This window comes from Mastomys coucha, unplaced genomic scaffold, assembly GCF_008632895.1.
Source record: "Mastomys coucha isolate ucsf_1 unplaced genomic scaffold, UCSF_Mcou_1 pScaffold23, whole genome shotgun sequence".
Classification (NCBI taxonomy): Eukaryota; Metazoa; Chordata; class Mammalia; order Rodentia; family Muridae; genus Mastomys; species Mastomys coucha.
In genome coordinates this window covers 45,316,520-45,331,018 of record NW_022196906.1, presented here as the reverse complement: position 1 = coordinate 45,331,018, position 14,499 = coordinate 45,316,520, and the positions used below count along the sequence as shown (strand labels likewise).

The 14,499-nt window shown below is 44.1% G+C and overlaps 1 protein-coding gene across 5 annotated transcripts in view; it reads left to right on the top strand.

Annotated features, from left to right (window-relative positions):
- CUNH11orf53 (chromosome unknown C11orf53 homolog) overlaps positions 1–9,722 on the top strand; it is a 42,441-nt gene extending 32,719 nt beyond the window's left edge. For 2 of the 5 annotated variants that reach the window (XM_031344678.1, XM_031344682.1), the window contains 3 exons: positions 4,201–4,243; positions 7,598–7,896; positions 8,958–9,722. In XM_031344678.1, coding sequence (XP_031200538.1) covers positions 4,201–4,243; positions 7,598–7,896; positions 8,958–9,359 — 744 coding nt within the window. In that variant the 3' untranslated portion in view covers positions 9,360–9,722. The remainder of the gene's footprint in view (positions 1–4,200; positions 4,244–7,597; positions 7,897–8,957) is intronic. The other 3 variants (XM_031344680.1, XM_031344681.1, XM_031344679.1) reach the window with 2 other exon arrangements.
- The last annotated feature ends 4,777 nt before the right edge of the window (positions 9,723–14,499 follow it).

Genomic DNA, 14,499 nt, shown 5'->3' with positions numbered 1-14,499 from the left:
GGGCAGGATCAGCCTGGTGTTTCCATGGTAATAATGAAGGCTATTCAGAGGGAGGGAAGGTAGTGGCATCTTCAGGACTGGCGGTGGCTAAAGGGAAAGGTGGAGGAACTTTTAGAGCCGAGTTGTAGAAGCCAGAAGGATCTTCATCAGTCACAGTGAGCAGCGGCATGGTGCAGAGGCATGCAGGCTGGTGCTGAGGAGAGAAGCCCATGATGCTCTGCGACTTACAAATGTCAGAAAGACCCAGGCATCCAACTGAGCATTGATTCATAACTTCACCCTGGCCCTGTCTTGGCCAGAACAGGAAAAGAGAGGAGAAATGGGGAAGGGGAGGCAACACCAGACTCAACCAGAGAAGCACCTGTACAGTTACCAAGCCCACCACCATTCAGTCTCACTGACAAGGAGGCCGAGACCGAAGTCAGGAGGTATCAGAGGTCTGTAAGAGAGTCCTTCTAGAAGAGACCCGGGCAGGCAATCAGAAACTGGGAGAGTAGGCTGAACAGCAGGGGCCCTGACCGCTTGGGAACTTGTGCCGAAGCCAGCTCATCTGGACTGGATGAACTGGTCAAACAGATGTTAGGGATCCTTATCTGCACCTCTCTGGCCACTGCATGTCTAAGAGTTCCTGTCTGCCACTAAACTCAGCCAGGGGTATCATTACTTATTTGTATTCCCAGTATGAGGGACGGGACAGCACAGGCCTGAGTTCAAGACCCGCTTGGACTACATAGAGAAACCTTGTCTCAAAAACAAGATTATATTATACACATCCTTTCACCCCATGGATTCACAGTTTGGGTGGCTCCCTGCCAACAGCAGCTTTAGAGTATTCATTGGAGAATCCATCAACGAATAATTCATGCTTTACATTGTAACCATTCTGAGGAGCAGTTAAAATCTCTGCTCTTCCACTAGATCCCACCCCAGATGCGTTTTACCTTTGTCTAATAGATCGGCATCGTGATACCTGTGCTCCAGTCACTGGAAGCCTTCTCCTTGGGATGGGCATCTAATTCAGTGGGACAGTACTTGTCTGCAATGCACAGGCCCTGTGTTCAATCCCTACCCAACACAGCAAAAGGAGACAGACTTCTCCGTTACCAGGCCAACTCTCACAAGGTCTAGTGCTTAAGCTTGAGTCACCCTTGCTCCACTAACAGTTACTCCAAAGAAGAAGTGATATGGGCAATTTTACTACAGAATAGTCTATTAATTTTGTTTTATATTATTCACTACCTCTTACTGTGTCTGATTTATAAGCTAAACTTGATCAACATGTAAGTAGGAATAACAGAGCGTATGTATGCCACAGTGACAAGAGAGGACTGCTGTAACATGAGCCATATAGCACACACCGGCTATTTCTGCCAGGTGCTATTTTAAGCACTTCATGGCTGTGTTCTAACCAAAGTTCACAATAAGGAAGCAGACCTGGGATTCAAACATAGACATGTTGGTTCTACGGCATTCATTCTTAAATACAATGCTGCCGCTGCGTGGTTGCATGATGATATTTTACCTGGAAGACAGAATTCGAAGTCATAGTTATGGACAGACAAGATGATTGAGACCTCAAGATTTCCAGGATGAAGCCTGACCTCCAGTATGGTTGTATTGGGAGGTGGGGACTCAGGGGTAATTAATATATTAGATATATGATCTCTGTGTGTCATTGGAAGTCACAATGAGGAGGCTGCAAACCAGAAAGAGACCCAAACAAGAACGAAGCCATGACCTCAGATTCCCAGTTCCCGGAAATGTGGAATAAAGAGCTAAGCCCATGGCTCCAGTATTTATTATAGCAGATAGAGTAACTAGGGAGGCAGTTGGTAGGGGTGCTCTTGAGAAAACGACTCAGTCAGTAAAATGCTTACCACACAAACATGAGGACCTGAGTTTAGCACCCAGCAACCACATACAAAGATGGGTATAATGGCACACACTTGGAATCCCAAAGCTAGGAAGACAGAAACAAGAATATGCCCAGGGCTTGCTGGCCAACTGGCCTCAATTAGTCACTGATCCCCAAGGGTCCCAATGATGCCTTGTCTCAGAAGTCAAGGTGGACAAGATTGACCTCCTCTGGATTTTAAACACACACACACACACACACACACACACACACACACGTATACATGGGCACCACATACATAAACAAGACATTTGGAAAACAATGGATAATCTTCAAATATTCAAAAAAGTCTATGTGGAATAAGAGTTAAACCTATTCTGACTGAGAGAAAGAGATGATTAGAAAAGAGAGCAGACCACTTTCTGCTGAGTATAAAGAGTCAGAGACCTCCAGGAAAAGAGAGAGAGAGAGAGAGGGAGAGAGAGAGAGAGAGAGAGAGAGAGAGAGAGAGAGAGAGAGAGAGAGAGAGAGAGAGAGAACTGAGATCTCCATTGTTGGATATTGAATACATGGCATTGGAAACATGCAGGGTGATTGCATGAGAGTCTGTGAAACCTCTCCAGCTCTCAGAGTCTGCAGGACCTTAGGCTAAGAGCTCGGCCTGAGGTCTTAAGGATGCTCGACCTCCTTGGAAGGTATTTTCACCATGAACTTTATTGGGGACCATTTTGGAGCTAGCATTTGCTTTTGTAATATTCTTTTTTTTTTTTTATCTTATGTGACTCTGTGTGTGCTGTTGTATACATGTGTGGTATGTGCACATGTGTTTGTGTGAACATACAGGCCTCAGGTCCCTGTTGAATGTCTTTCCTCAATTACTCTCCCACTAACCCTGAAGCTCATGAATTCAGTGAGAATGACTGGCCAGCAAGCTTCGGGGGTGTACTTGTCTGTAACGCCCACCCCAAAGGCAAGGGTTACAGGCACATCCGGCCTGCCCAGGTTTTTATATGGCTTCCGGAAACCTGCCCAGGTTTTTATATGGCTTCTGGAAACCCAGACTCACACCCTGGTGATTGCACAGCTGACTTGCCTGCCCCCATTTGTAATATTCCAAGAGTCCGCACATCTAGATACTCTTTATGTTGATGTCTATACAACATCACCTCCTCCTGGGTGTGTTCCTGTGCATCTCCAACACCCACCTCAGTCATCTTTCCCAGTCATACATCCCTTACCTTTCTGTATCATTAGTCTCCCACAGTGGCTATAGACACAAACAAACACAAAGAAGATGGCCTAAACCAGTAGAAATCAATATTGGTTCTAGAATGGGAGCAGGCCCCGGTCCCTCGGAGCTACAGGAACAGAATCCCTTCCCCTTCCTCCTTTCTTCTGGTGGTCACAAGGGTTCCTTGACCCCCAATCATGAGGTTAGATCATTCATGTTTTTCTTGTCTCTATATGACTCCCACCATGTCTGTATCATTGAGTGCTCTCTTCTTTAAAAAGAAAAGTCATTTTATATTTTGCTTATCTACATTTTTGCCTGCATGCAGTACCCACAGAGGTCAGAAGAAGGTATCAGATCCCTAGGGACTGGAGTTACAGATGGTTGGGAACCACTGTGTGAGAGCTGGGAATTGAACCTGCTCAGGAAGAGAAGCCAATGCACTTAAGCACTAAGCCATCTCTCCAGGTCCTCTTCTCTTCTTACGGGGACATCAGTGATCTGGGAGTGCGGACACATCCTAATTCAGTAATGACCACATCTTCATATAAGGAATTATACTTTGAAAGATCCCATTTCTAAATATGGTTATAGTCACAGTTACTAGGAATTAAGTAAGACTTCAGTATTGGGGCTCAGTAGGTAAAGGTACTCACCTCCAAGCCTGATGAAGTTCACCACTTGGAAGGTGGAAGAACATACCTGACTCCTGCAAGCTGTCCTCTGACCTCCACATGTGCACCCTTCCACAATGCACACACATACACACACACACATACACATACACACATATGCACACATATATACACACATACACACATGTACAAATATATATACACATATGCGTGTACACATGTATACACACATACACACACATATATATAAATACACACATATGCACATACACAAACATACACACATCATACATATGTACAAACACATATATACACACAAACATACACATACACATTCACACCCAAAAATGAAAGGAAGGGAGAGACAGAAGGAAAGAAGAAGGGAAGAAGGATAGTTTGAAAAATATATTCTTGATTTTAAAATTAAATTCAAGCTTGTAACCAAAGACAAAAACACCTGCATTCTGTTTGCCTTCCAGGGCAGTGTCAGCTCCTCCCAGCCTCCGTTCATCCAGATGCCAGGTGAGACCTTTAACTCAACAAGCAATTTACTCCCTTTTAAGTAGCAAGTGAGTATGTGTGCTTAGTTTTCCAATGTGGGGAACCACAGAGCCCAGGGCCGCGCACAAGCTGTGTGACTACTTTCTACCCCCACATTCTGTCTCCAGCCAAGACCTTCCAATGTTTCGTTAACACATCACATTCTCATTTTTGCATTTGAGGAAAAAAGGAACAAACTGATGAGTGAAAATAGATCTCATTGAATCACCCTGAACTTAGTTAATCAGGTCGCCTGCCTGAAAGAAGCTCTGGCAAAAGCAATAGTAACCAGGCTCCTGGCACAGAGCTGAAACATCTAAAGCTCTGACCTCATGACCCAATACCACTAGCAGTTCTCAACCTGTGGGTCGTGATATCATATATTCTGCATATCAGATACTTACAATTCATAACAGGAGCAAAAATACAGTTATGAAGCAGCAACGATAATAATTTTATGTTGGAGGGTCATTACATGAGGAACTGTATTAAAGGGTCACTGCACTGGGAAGGTTGAGGACCACTGTAAGAGATGATGTGCCCACTGTAGATAAAAGGAGAAAGAAACACGAGGGGTTGGGGCTACACTTCTTAAGTACCTCCTGCATGTCACACAGTGGTTTCCATGCATTGTATTTGTGTCTCTTTGGTGTGTCTCAATTCCACAGTCCTGTGAAGATGGGAAAGGAATTTTTGTAACAGTAATAAGCATCCTTGTATACATACCCCGAACCCCACCACACACGATCCCTTCCAGAATCCAAACTCCGAAGTGATTTAGCACCCTCCAAGTTGCATGGGAAAAGACCTTCCGAAGCATCCCAGATAATTGATGTAAATGTCTCTGCTGTATTTTCCCCTCACATTTATTTCCACTCAAATTTGGTTGCATCTGCTCTTTTGTACTAAAAGGAGTTTCTGCAGATTCTCCTACCATCTAGAATTTTCCTCCTCTTTTTAAGGAGAAATGGATACACTTGGGAAAGAAGAGGGCTTTTCTTCATGACCGTTTTTATTCTGAAATTAGAAATATAAATGCACTGCCCTGGAAGCATCATCTACCTTCTCACCACCCTCAATAATCTGTGGGATGTAACCTCATGACATGAACTTTTTATTAGCCCAGATTCCTCTCCCAGGGAAGAGGGTTCATAATTAAAACTGTCACCATGGAATCCATCGCTGAGGGAAGTCAGGGCAGGAACTTGAAGCTGACTGGCTCACGGGATTACAAGCTGATTGGAAATCGGTGGATTTAAAATGAAAGTGTAGGGAGCCAAAGCATGCTAAAGGCTTTGGTGGGCAACTTGAGTGCCTCCCCAAATGAATACATTTGCATGGCATGTTGAATGCAGCATTCCACTCCCGGGTTTACAGACCAGACAGTGCAGGAGACCTGATCTTCTAGCACAGAGCTCTTAGAACCCCCTGGGAAGAGAGCGGGAGCAGGTCACAGAGCAAAGAGCAAAATAAAAATACTACATTAGGTGGAAGAGGCTCAGGGTCTCACTGTGAACAGCTCACCCAGGGCAAGGGTCCCGAGTTCACAGCTCACCCAGGGCAAGGGTCCCGAGGAACTTGGTTTCTCTTCTGGGGAGAGGAGGTAAGGACGCTCAATGGGACTCACTGCTGTTGGACGGAGGGAAGAGGGCGAGGGTCACCTTCTCCACATCTCCCTTTAAGAAAGATAATTAAGGTGTATAAAGGTCTGAGGATGTGAAGGCTTAAGTGAGTTGTGAGGGTCTGAGAAGACAATTCAAGATATGCAAATACAAGCTATAAAGGTCTAAGATGGGATATATAAAGTGATAAACTATACGGACCTGAAGCCTTGTGCCCCAAACGGATTCCCGAAAACCAGCCATTTCCTGCCACAGACGACTGTGCAGGGTCAGAGAGTGTCAAGTACATCAACCATTTCATTGGTCTTTTCTTAAATAAAACTCTCTTGCCAGTTTCAGCCTTTCTTTCTGTCCGTCCTAACAAACTTGCTGTAGGTCCTGAAGAGGTGAATAAAGGGAATCCAGTCTGACCACAAGGGGGCAGCAAATAACGCTAGAACCATCAAAGCCAGAAATGTCAGAGGGTTTTTTTGTTGTTGTTATTGTTCTTTTTCCTCAAAAACTGGCTTCTCTGCAATCATATGGCCCAGTGCAGGCCACCTCCAGATGAAGGCTAGGTGTGAGACATGGTGGTGAAGAGCGGTGTGCAGAAAAATCAAGACAATACACCTGTCCCTGGCTTGAAGTGAGGTGTGTATCCTCTTACCCAGAGAGATGTATTATGGGATGTAAAATCCCAGAAGCAGCCCTTTGGCTGTATATAATGGATGTAGTCCTGTATTTTATGGGGTGCAGTCCTTCATATTATGGGCTGTAGCTCAGAAGCTGTGAAACGATGTTTATAGTTCCATCAAAAGGCGTAGGTTCCAAATATTCCAGTTTGATTTTGTTGCTGCAACAAATATCATGACCAAAACCCCCTTTAAGGAGGAAAGGGGTTATTTCAACTTCCAGATTACTGTCCATCATTGAGGGAAGTCAGGGTGGGAACGGGAAGCAGAAATCATAGATGAGTGTTAGATGCTGACTTGCCACACTTAGCTAGCTTTCTTATACAGCCCAGTGCTGCCTGCCCAGGGAATAGTGCCTCCCACGGTGGGCACACCTAACATCACTTAATAATCAAGGCAGTCTCTTACATCCATAACCAATGACTGACCTGATAAAGACACTCATTTGAGGGAATAAGCCCTGGGGCCCAGGACATTCATCATTGCTAAGGATGTCTGCTATTTTGCTCAGCTTTGTCAGAACACAGTCACCAGAGAGTACTGAGCACACAATGCTCCTCACTGTAAGAAATCTCCTTCGATTTAACTTTGTTCAAAAAGTTATTTACATTAAAGTTCCTGTGATTTTTTTTCTTAAGTTTAAAAAAAAAATAGACACTCATTTGAGACTTTCTTAGCAATTGGTTCTTGGCTACATCAAGTTGACGGTTAATGCTGACTGGGATACCATACCAAGGAATTCTCTAACTTATCTCTCTGTGCCTCTTCCTAGAAGTATCTGGACCTGAAAGATACACGATAAATCACTATCTAGGTGAAGTTATTGTACATCTAACATGAATTCATCTCTAAAGTCAGAGTGATCTTGAAACAGTGATACAAGAATATTACATGCCATTCAAGACACATGGGTTTCTTTGTTAACAATGGTGTCAGGCACGTGGTGGGGGGTACCATCTTTTCATATGGCACCAAATGCAGAACCACATACTCTGAGTTTCCCACTTGAAACTTTTGCCCACTTCTCTCTCATGTGGCTACAGGATCACCAGTGATGTCGGGTTATTATGGTGTCAGGAGATCTTTCCTGTCTGATTCCGACTTCCATAGCAGCAAACAGTTCTCAAATGACCTCTACACCTCCAGCATGAGCAAGCCCTTTGCCTGTGAGTCCTCAGCTGGGCAGAGTCACACAGGCCTGCTGGAGACCTACCTGGCTGAGCCCTATGGAGACTACCGCCCACCAGCGCTGACCCCCACATCGAGTTCCCTGTTCAGCACCTCGACCCTGCCACCGCTCTTGCCACCTCCCTTCCCCAATGACCCAACTCATTTTGTCTTTGTGAGTATGGTTATTTCATGTGCAGGGAGGAAGAGGGGGGGTGTCCCAGCTCCTGTGGCCCAGCACTCACGTGCAGTAACCAAGCCGAAGTCAGGCGACTCACCTGGGGATTCCTGAGGCTGCTCTGCTCACACCTGGAGGTGCTGGGTCAGGCTGGCCTTGCTGGGACTCTTCTGAGGAAGTCCAGCTCAAAACGAAAACATCAAAAGTCTAGGGTTTTAAAGCAGGGGCCTGTAAGATAGAATTCACATTCATTTTGTTACTAGTCTGTTTGCTAAATGTTCCCCGTGCTGTTAATGCAAGACTTCTTCAGGCCTCTGAGACCTAAGGAACAAAGGTAGGAGTCACATCTAGACAGGATTAGATAAGCTCCCAAAGGAGATTTACCCAGCTTTCTCTTCCACTTCCTTACCAGTCCCTGGACTCTAGCTTCCTCACAACACACCCTCCTACCTTGTTCTCTCTTGATCCCTCCAAAGAAATAAGTTCAGAAAGATCTAAGAGCTTCCAATAGTCCTTTTATAGAAAACTGTAAAGCCTTCTGCCACAATAGGATAAATGGCTGAAGGTGGAATTTTAGACCAAAAGGGAGGAACCAGGAATTAGCCTTACTCTGTGGCAAGGACTTTAGTGGACTTTTGTTCATTTAGGGCTTGCAGCAACTCAAGAAATCTGTGCCCCATTTTACAGATGAACAGATCAGTGTCAGGAGCATGGTAGGTGGTACTGTGCATGAACTCAGTCCACCCAAGAAAAGTACTGTTGAGCAGGTAGGGAGCCCCAACCCCGGGTCATTCTAGAGCCTATGGCATACGGAGGACTACTAAACATCCAAACCAGAAACGAGTGCTGCCTTCCCTTGCTTCTGTAAAGAGGGATGTGGGGCCCAGACCAACATCCTCGAGGAGAAATTAACCAAGGGGGAAAAGCTGTCGGCAAGGCAGGCTTCAGCAGCAGCAAAAGCATGCAAAGTTTCTCCGGGTGCCTCTGTCCAGTGGCAGCTCTGCATCCTCAGAGCACCAACTAAAGAATAACTCCTATGCTTTTGCCATTTTCCCTAGAGAGACTCCTGGGAACAGACGGTACCAGATGGGCTCAGCCAGCCGGACCCTATGCCTGCTGATGCCCTGCAGACTTTGCCACCCAGCACTAGTTGCCTCTCCCAGCTGGAATCAGGAAGCAGCACCCAGCACAGGAACATGGGCTGGGGGGCATCCCTAGCTGGGGCTCAGTCCTACTCGCTGCATACACTGGAAGATCTGCACCACACATCAGGGTACCCTACCTCACCTCCATACCCCTTCACGTCTTTCATGACAGTCTCAAACGACCTCCCACCCAAGGTGGGGTCCCTCTCCCCAGAGGAAGGGTCAGATGTCGCTTCCCTTCATGATCCTTCACCTTGGACAAAAGAAGATGGCAATATGGCCTGGGGCTCTTATGAGTGCCGGCGAGCTTACTGAGAAGCAGGCCGGAGGACTTGTGCAGCCTTATAGAGAAGTTGGACCCTGCGTCCACAGATACTTCTAGGTGTGCTAGCTCATTCCGAACTGGACTTTCAGTTTAAGCCACAATTCTGTCAGTGCTAGTTGACAACTGTACTCATCTCTCTGTTCTTACCCACTGTAAAACCCCTACAAAACACTACAATGTCAATCAAATATTTTGTGGATTCCATCCTAATGAGTCAATCTTTACAAGGAGGCCGCTTTAGAACTTCGGTAACCCATTTTGTTCTAAATTTTCTGTTACCTTTAAAGCATCATTTTTTGGCACTGGTTATTTTTCTTATATTGCATTAAAAACTTTATGCACATCATAAAACATAATGATTTTCCTGTCTAATTTTTATTAGTTATAAAGGATGTGTATTTTGCAAAAGAAAGAGGAAATGGTCTATGCAGTTCGGAGCATGTAAAACAAAGCTCATTTTATATATATAGCATGTGACTTTAAAGTGTGCAGTATTATACACATTTCCCTTATTACAAGGACTTGTAAAGGCCCAGTAAAAAATATGGCACCTGATATAAATGCTTTACTGTCAATAAAATAGTATGAGGTCAGGAGATTGGCTTTGTAAAGGTCAAGTTTTACCCAGGATGTCCAAATGTTATTTCAGAATAGCCCCCCGCCCCATTGAAGGTTGACCAATGGTAGCTTCAGTTAAACTAGACAGTATCTGACTAATGGAATACATTACAGTTACCAAAGTGCCTGAATACAATGGCCATCCAATGATCGAAGAAGAACAATTCTTATATTTCAAAGAAACCATAGAAGGTAGGACTAGGTTGTTGCAGGCAGCAAACGGGACACCAAGAGGCAAGGGGACCCTGAGAAAGTGCATGTCGCCAGGCAAGATCATCAACAGTACATTTTCCACCTATGCAAAGGAAGACCTCTGTGGCTTATTGGGAAGATATGTATAGCATTTACCATATACAAAAAAAAAAAAAGAAAAAAAGAAAAAGAAAAGAAAAGAAAAAAGAAAGAAAGAAAGAAAGAAACTGACATCAGAAACAGGAATCTGCTTCTAGTGAGTCTGGGCAGTATGAATTCCTTTGCTGAGCTGAGTAATGCCCACTGGGGACTGTGGTTACCTGCAGGTCACGCCCATCATAAATGACCTGCACACACCTTGACATGGTGGATGCCTAAACCAAGGCCTATAGGTGACACTTACAATCTCTTCTGGTCCCTCCTGTCTCCTAGAAGCCAAGACTCCTCTTTTCTACCAAGGTCTCTAAAGTTCCAGTTTGGCCCAGTTCTTCAAGAGAGTCCCCAAAAGGTCCTCTGCTGTCATCTTATTGCTTACCTCAGCTAGGAAGGTGGGGGCGTACAAATTCTAATAGAGGTAGTAATTCATACTTAGATGCAAATTGTGAACGTGTCTCCTCTTATCTTCTGGTGGTGAGGTTTTCTGCCTCAGCAAACTAGCTCATGGAATACGAACAGAAATGCTCAAGTTAAAAGCCCTCCTCTTCCTTGTGCTCAAAGCTCCCTCGCTGGAGAGTACCCATGTAAGAACAAAGGAAAAGTGAGATTTGGTGGCTGCTGTGTGGCCACCTCTCACTGGTGACTTCCTCTCTCTCAACAGCAAGTTTTAGGCAGCTTTAGATATGCACACATACATACACACACATGTATGTATGCATGCATGTATGTATATAAATGATTATACGCATCTGTGGGAATACAATGTGATACTTTGATATGCATAATCTAATTTGCTTTCTGTTGCCATGATAAAAATCATTGTCAGAAGCAGCTTGGGAAGGAAGGCAAGGCCTTACAAAGCTCCAGCTCAGCCCATCATGAAGGAAAGTCGGGGCAGAGACCTGGCGGCCAGAGACCCACGGAGGAACACTGCTTCCCGGCCTGTCCCCCGTGGCTCCCTTGACTTTCTGGTTTTGTTTTTACAATTCAGAACCTCCTGTCAGGGGCGGCACTACAGTGGACTGTGGCCTCAGACATCAATCCTTTACCAAAAAAATAAGGCCCCACACACTTTCCAGCAGACCTGTCTGATGAGGCCATTTTCTTGACTGAGGTGCCCTCTTCCAGATGACTCTAGCCTGTGTCAGGCTGACAGAAAACTAACACAATATGCAAACGTTACACAGTGATCAAGTCATGGCAATTATCACACCCATGGCTTCAAAACATTTATCCTGTCTTGATAGTAAAACATTAAAATCCTTTCTTCAGTGATTACAATAACAATAAAGGGAATCATCTTTTCAGTTTTTTGAAATATTAACTATGTTATTATTGATGGTAGTCACTCTACTATACAGTTGTAGGCCAAAACTTGCTTATCCTAACTTACATTTGTAGCCAATGACTAACTTCTTTCCTATCTCCCTCCCCTTCCCCACCTTAGTTTCTGTTAATCACTTCCAAAAGTGATTATACATACATCTATACAATGTCTACCTCTATACATCTATACTATGTCTACCAGTAAGATCATGCAACACTCATCTTTGGGCACTTGGCTTATTTCATTTAATGTATGCCCCTGAGGTTCCTCTATACTGTCACAGATCACAGGAGTGAGGATTGAGCTGAGAGGAGGGGGGTTCTCTTTATCTGTTTATCCACTTAGGTTAATTTGAATGCCAGGCAACTCTTCAATAGCAGAGATTCCTCAAAACATCAGAAAGAGCAGTCTCATAGCCCGGCAGTCCTGATGTACACTACAATGAGTATACACCCGAAGGAAAGGCCAACCTAAGCTCCACTTTGCTTAGTGTGTGCTCACCTGGGAAAGCTGGCATCACCGAAGCAGAGGGGAGCTGTTCTTTCTGGACTCTTCTGCCACTTAAGATCTCTCTGTTCTGGTTCTCAGGAGCTCTAGAAGACCCTCTGTCATCTAGTTGTTCCTCAGACCCAAGTATCAGGCCCCTGCCCTGGAAGGAAGAAACCTGGGCCCCCTGTAGAGTAGGGATCTTCACGAGGGCCTGAGAGGTAGTTTTCTAGATCGGTTGTGTAAATGTTTTAATAACAATAGTTATATAGTACCCACCAGGGAAAGTTACTAAGTAGTGATAGTATAATGTAGTTTCTGTAAATTATAATTCTAACATCTGTTTAGCTATTATGTTCAGTATTCGTCATCTTGGCTCACTTTGCATTTATCTACTAGAAAATTTTGATCATTTATCTTGTAATACTCTGAAAAGACATTGGTTCTCAAGCAAGTAGAGCCTGGCTATCAGGCCTTGGAATATAGAAAGAAACAGAGCACACCAAGTTGTCTCCACTCTTGTTAAACTGGCTAACCTGGTTCTCAATGTCCACAAGGTTAACCTATAACAAGGGAGACACATACAACCCATTCTCCATCTAATGCCTGTTACAGCCATCAGGAGAGGGGGATGGGGAAAGTAGGAGTGAGGCTGATAAATTCCAAGTGGTGGATGATTTTTAAGGACCGTGTGTCACTTCCATATACTTTAATTTGGCCACTTTTTTGTTCTAGAAATGTCTTATTTTTAAAAATGGAAACAAACTACAAGGTTCTGTCAAGGAAATTAATCACATTTCCCCACACTGTTTCCTATGCAATATGTGGATATCAACCTCACCTTTGGTTGCACAATATCAGAATGTGGAAAAAATGCATTCCTCTCTCTCCTCTCCCCCTCCTTCCCCTCACCCCACCCCCACCCTCTTCCCTGATGCCTTCTGACTCATACCCTCCCACGGAAGAACCAAAGTAAACTGTGAGCCTCAGCTCAGAATGCCATCTCTTTTAGGTCTTGCCAGGACTCTGGGCATGTTTACGGTTTAAGTTGGGTGAAAGTGGTGATGTCAAGTTCAACCTACTTAAGAAAATACCAGAAGTCAAAGGTGAAACTTACAGACCACCAGTAAGGCTTAACAGGCGAAGCCTGCTGTCCTGAGTTTTCATCCCCAGGTCCACGTGGTAGGAAGGGGAGAAGTGACTTCCACTCGTGTACTGTGACATGCATACACCCCTTATGCACACACCCCAGGCACAAATAAATAAACTCATGCAATAAAAATCGTTAAGTGAAATGTAAAATTTGCCCATGCAAAGCCTGCCTTGTAGACCATCACCCGGTGAGTCACCGGAGACACAGCACGTTGTTGAAGTGTTTTTAATTCTCTTACGGTGTAATACGAACCCTGAAGAATGAGAGAAGGAAACCACATCTTCACTTTGTTTGTTTAATAAGTACTTTTAAATGATCATTATGACTTTCCACAGCTGAGTTAATTAAACAATAGCAGGGTACTTATTAAAGTGCACCGCCGAGAATAAGTCCGCAAAGGGGACAGAGCTACCAACCTCAGCATTAAGGCAGGTGCTTGCATAGAGAGAGGCATATACACAAGAGAGTATCTGCAGATCGACCTGTTCAACATGTAAATTTAAATACATAGTCAGGAATAAAACCACTTATATTTAAAGTACCAAAATAATAACTGATCCCAAGGATATCATCCTCTAATGATATTATAGTGACTGGCTAAAATTAACTTTAGAGTCAACAGCTGGGTTCTGTCTAAAGTGCCTTCTCTATTCAAGCCACTGTTACACTGTTTATCTTATACGACATATTCACTGATCACTGACTCTAGGAAGAACAACTGCCTACACTCTAAAATCAGTGGTTTTCAACCTGTGGGTCGAGGCTCCCTGGAGTCACCTATCGGATACCCTGCATGCCATTCATAACAGTAGCAAAAATACAGTTCCAAAGTAGTTAGGAAAATAATTTTATGGTTGAGGAACAACATGAGGAACTATATTAAAGGGTTGAATTATTAAAGTTGAGAACCACTGCTTTAGACAAAGAGTGATTATCTAGTTAAAGATTCAAGGGGGTGGAGGACTCATGAATGACTCACCTGGCTTGGGGCCAACAGGTTGTAGGTGCTCAGTAAACCTTCTGTAAATTGAATTAAAAGTACCACAAAAGCTATTTAGCCCCTGATTCTGTGGATTACAGCCCTCTAAAATAAGTTGACTATGGATGAATATTGAAAGTTTGTGGGTACACTCTTAAGATGGCTGATAAAGTACTTTAAAATATCTTTAAGAATAAAAATGGATGAACTTCTGAAGTA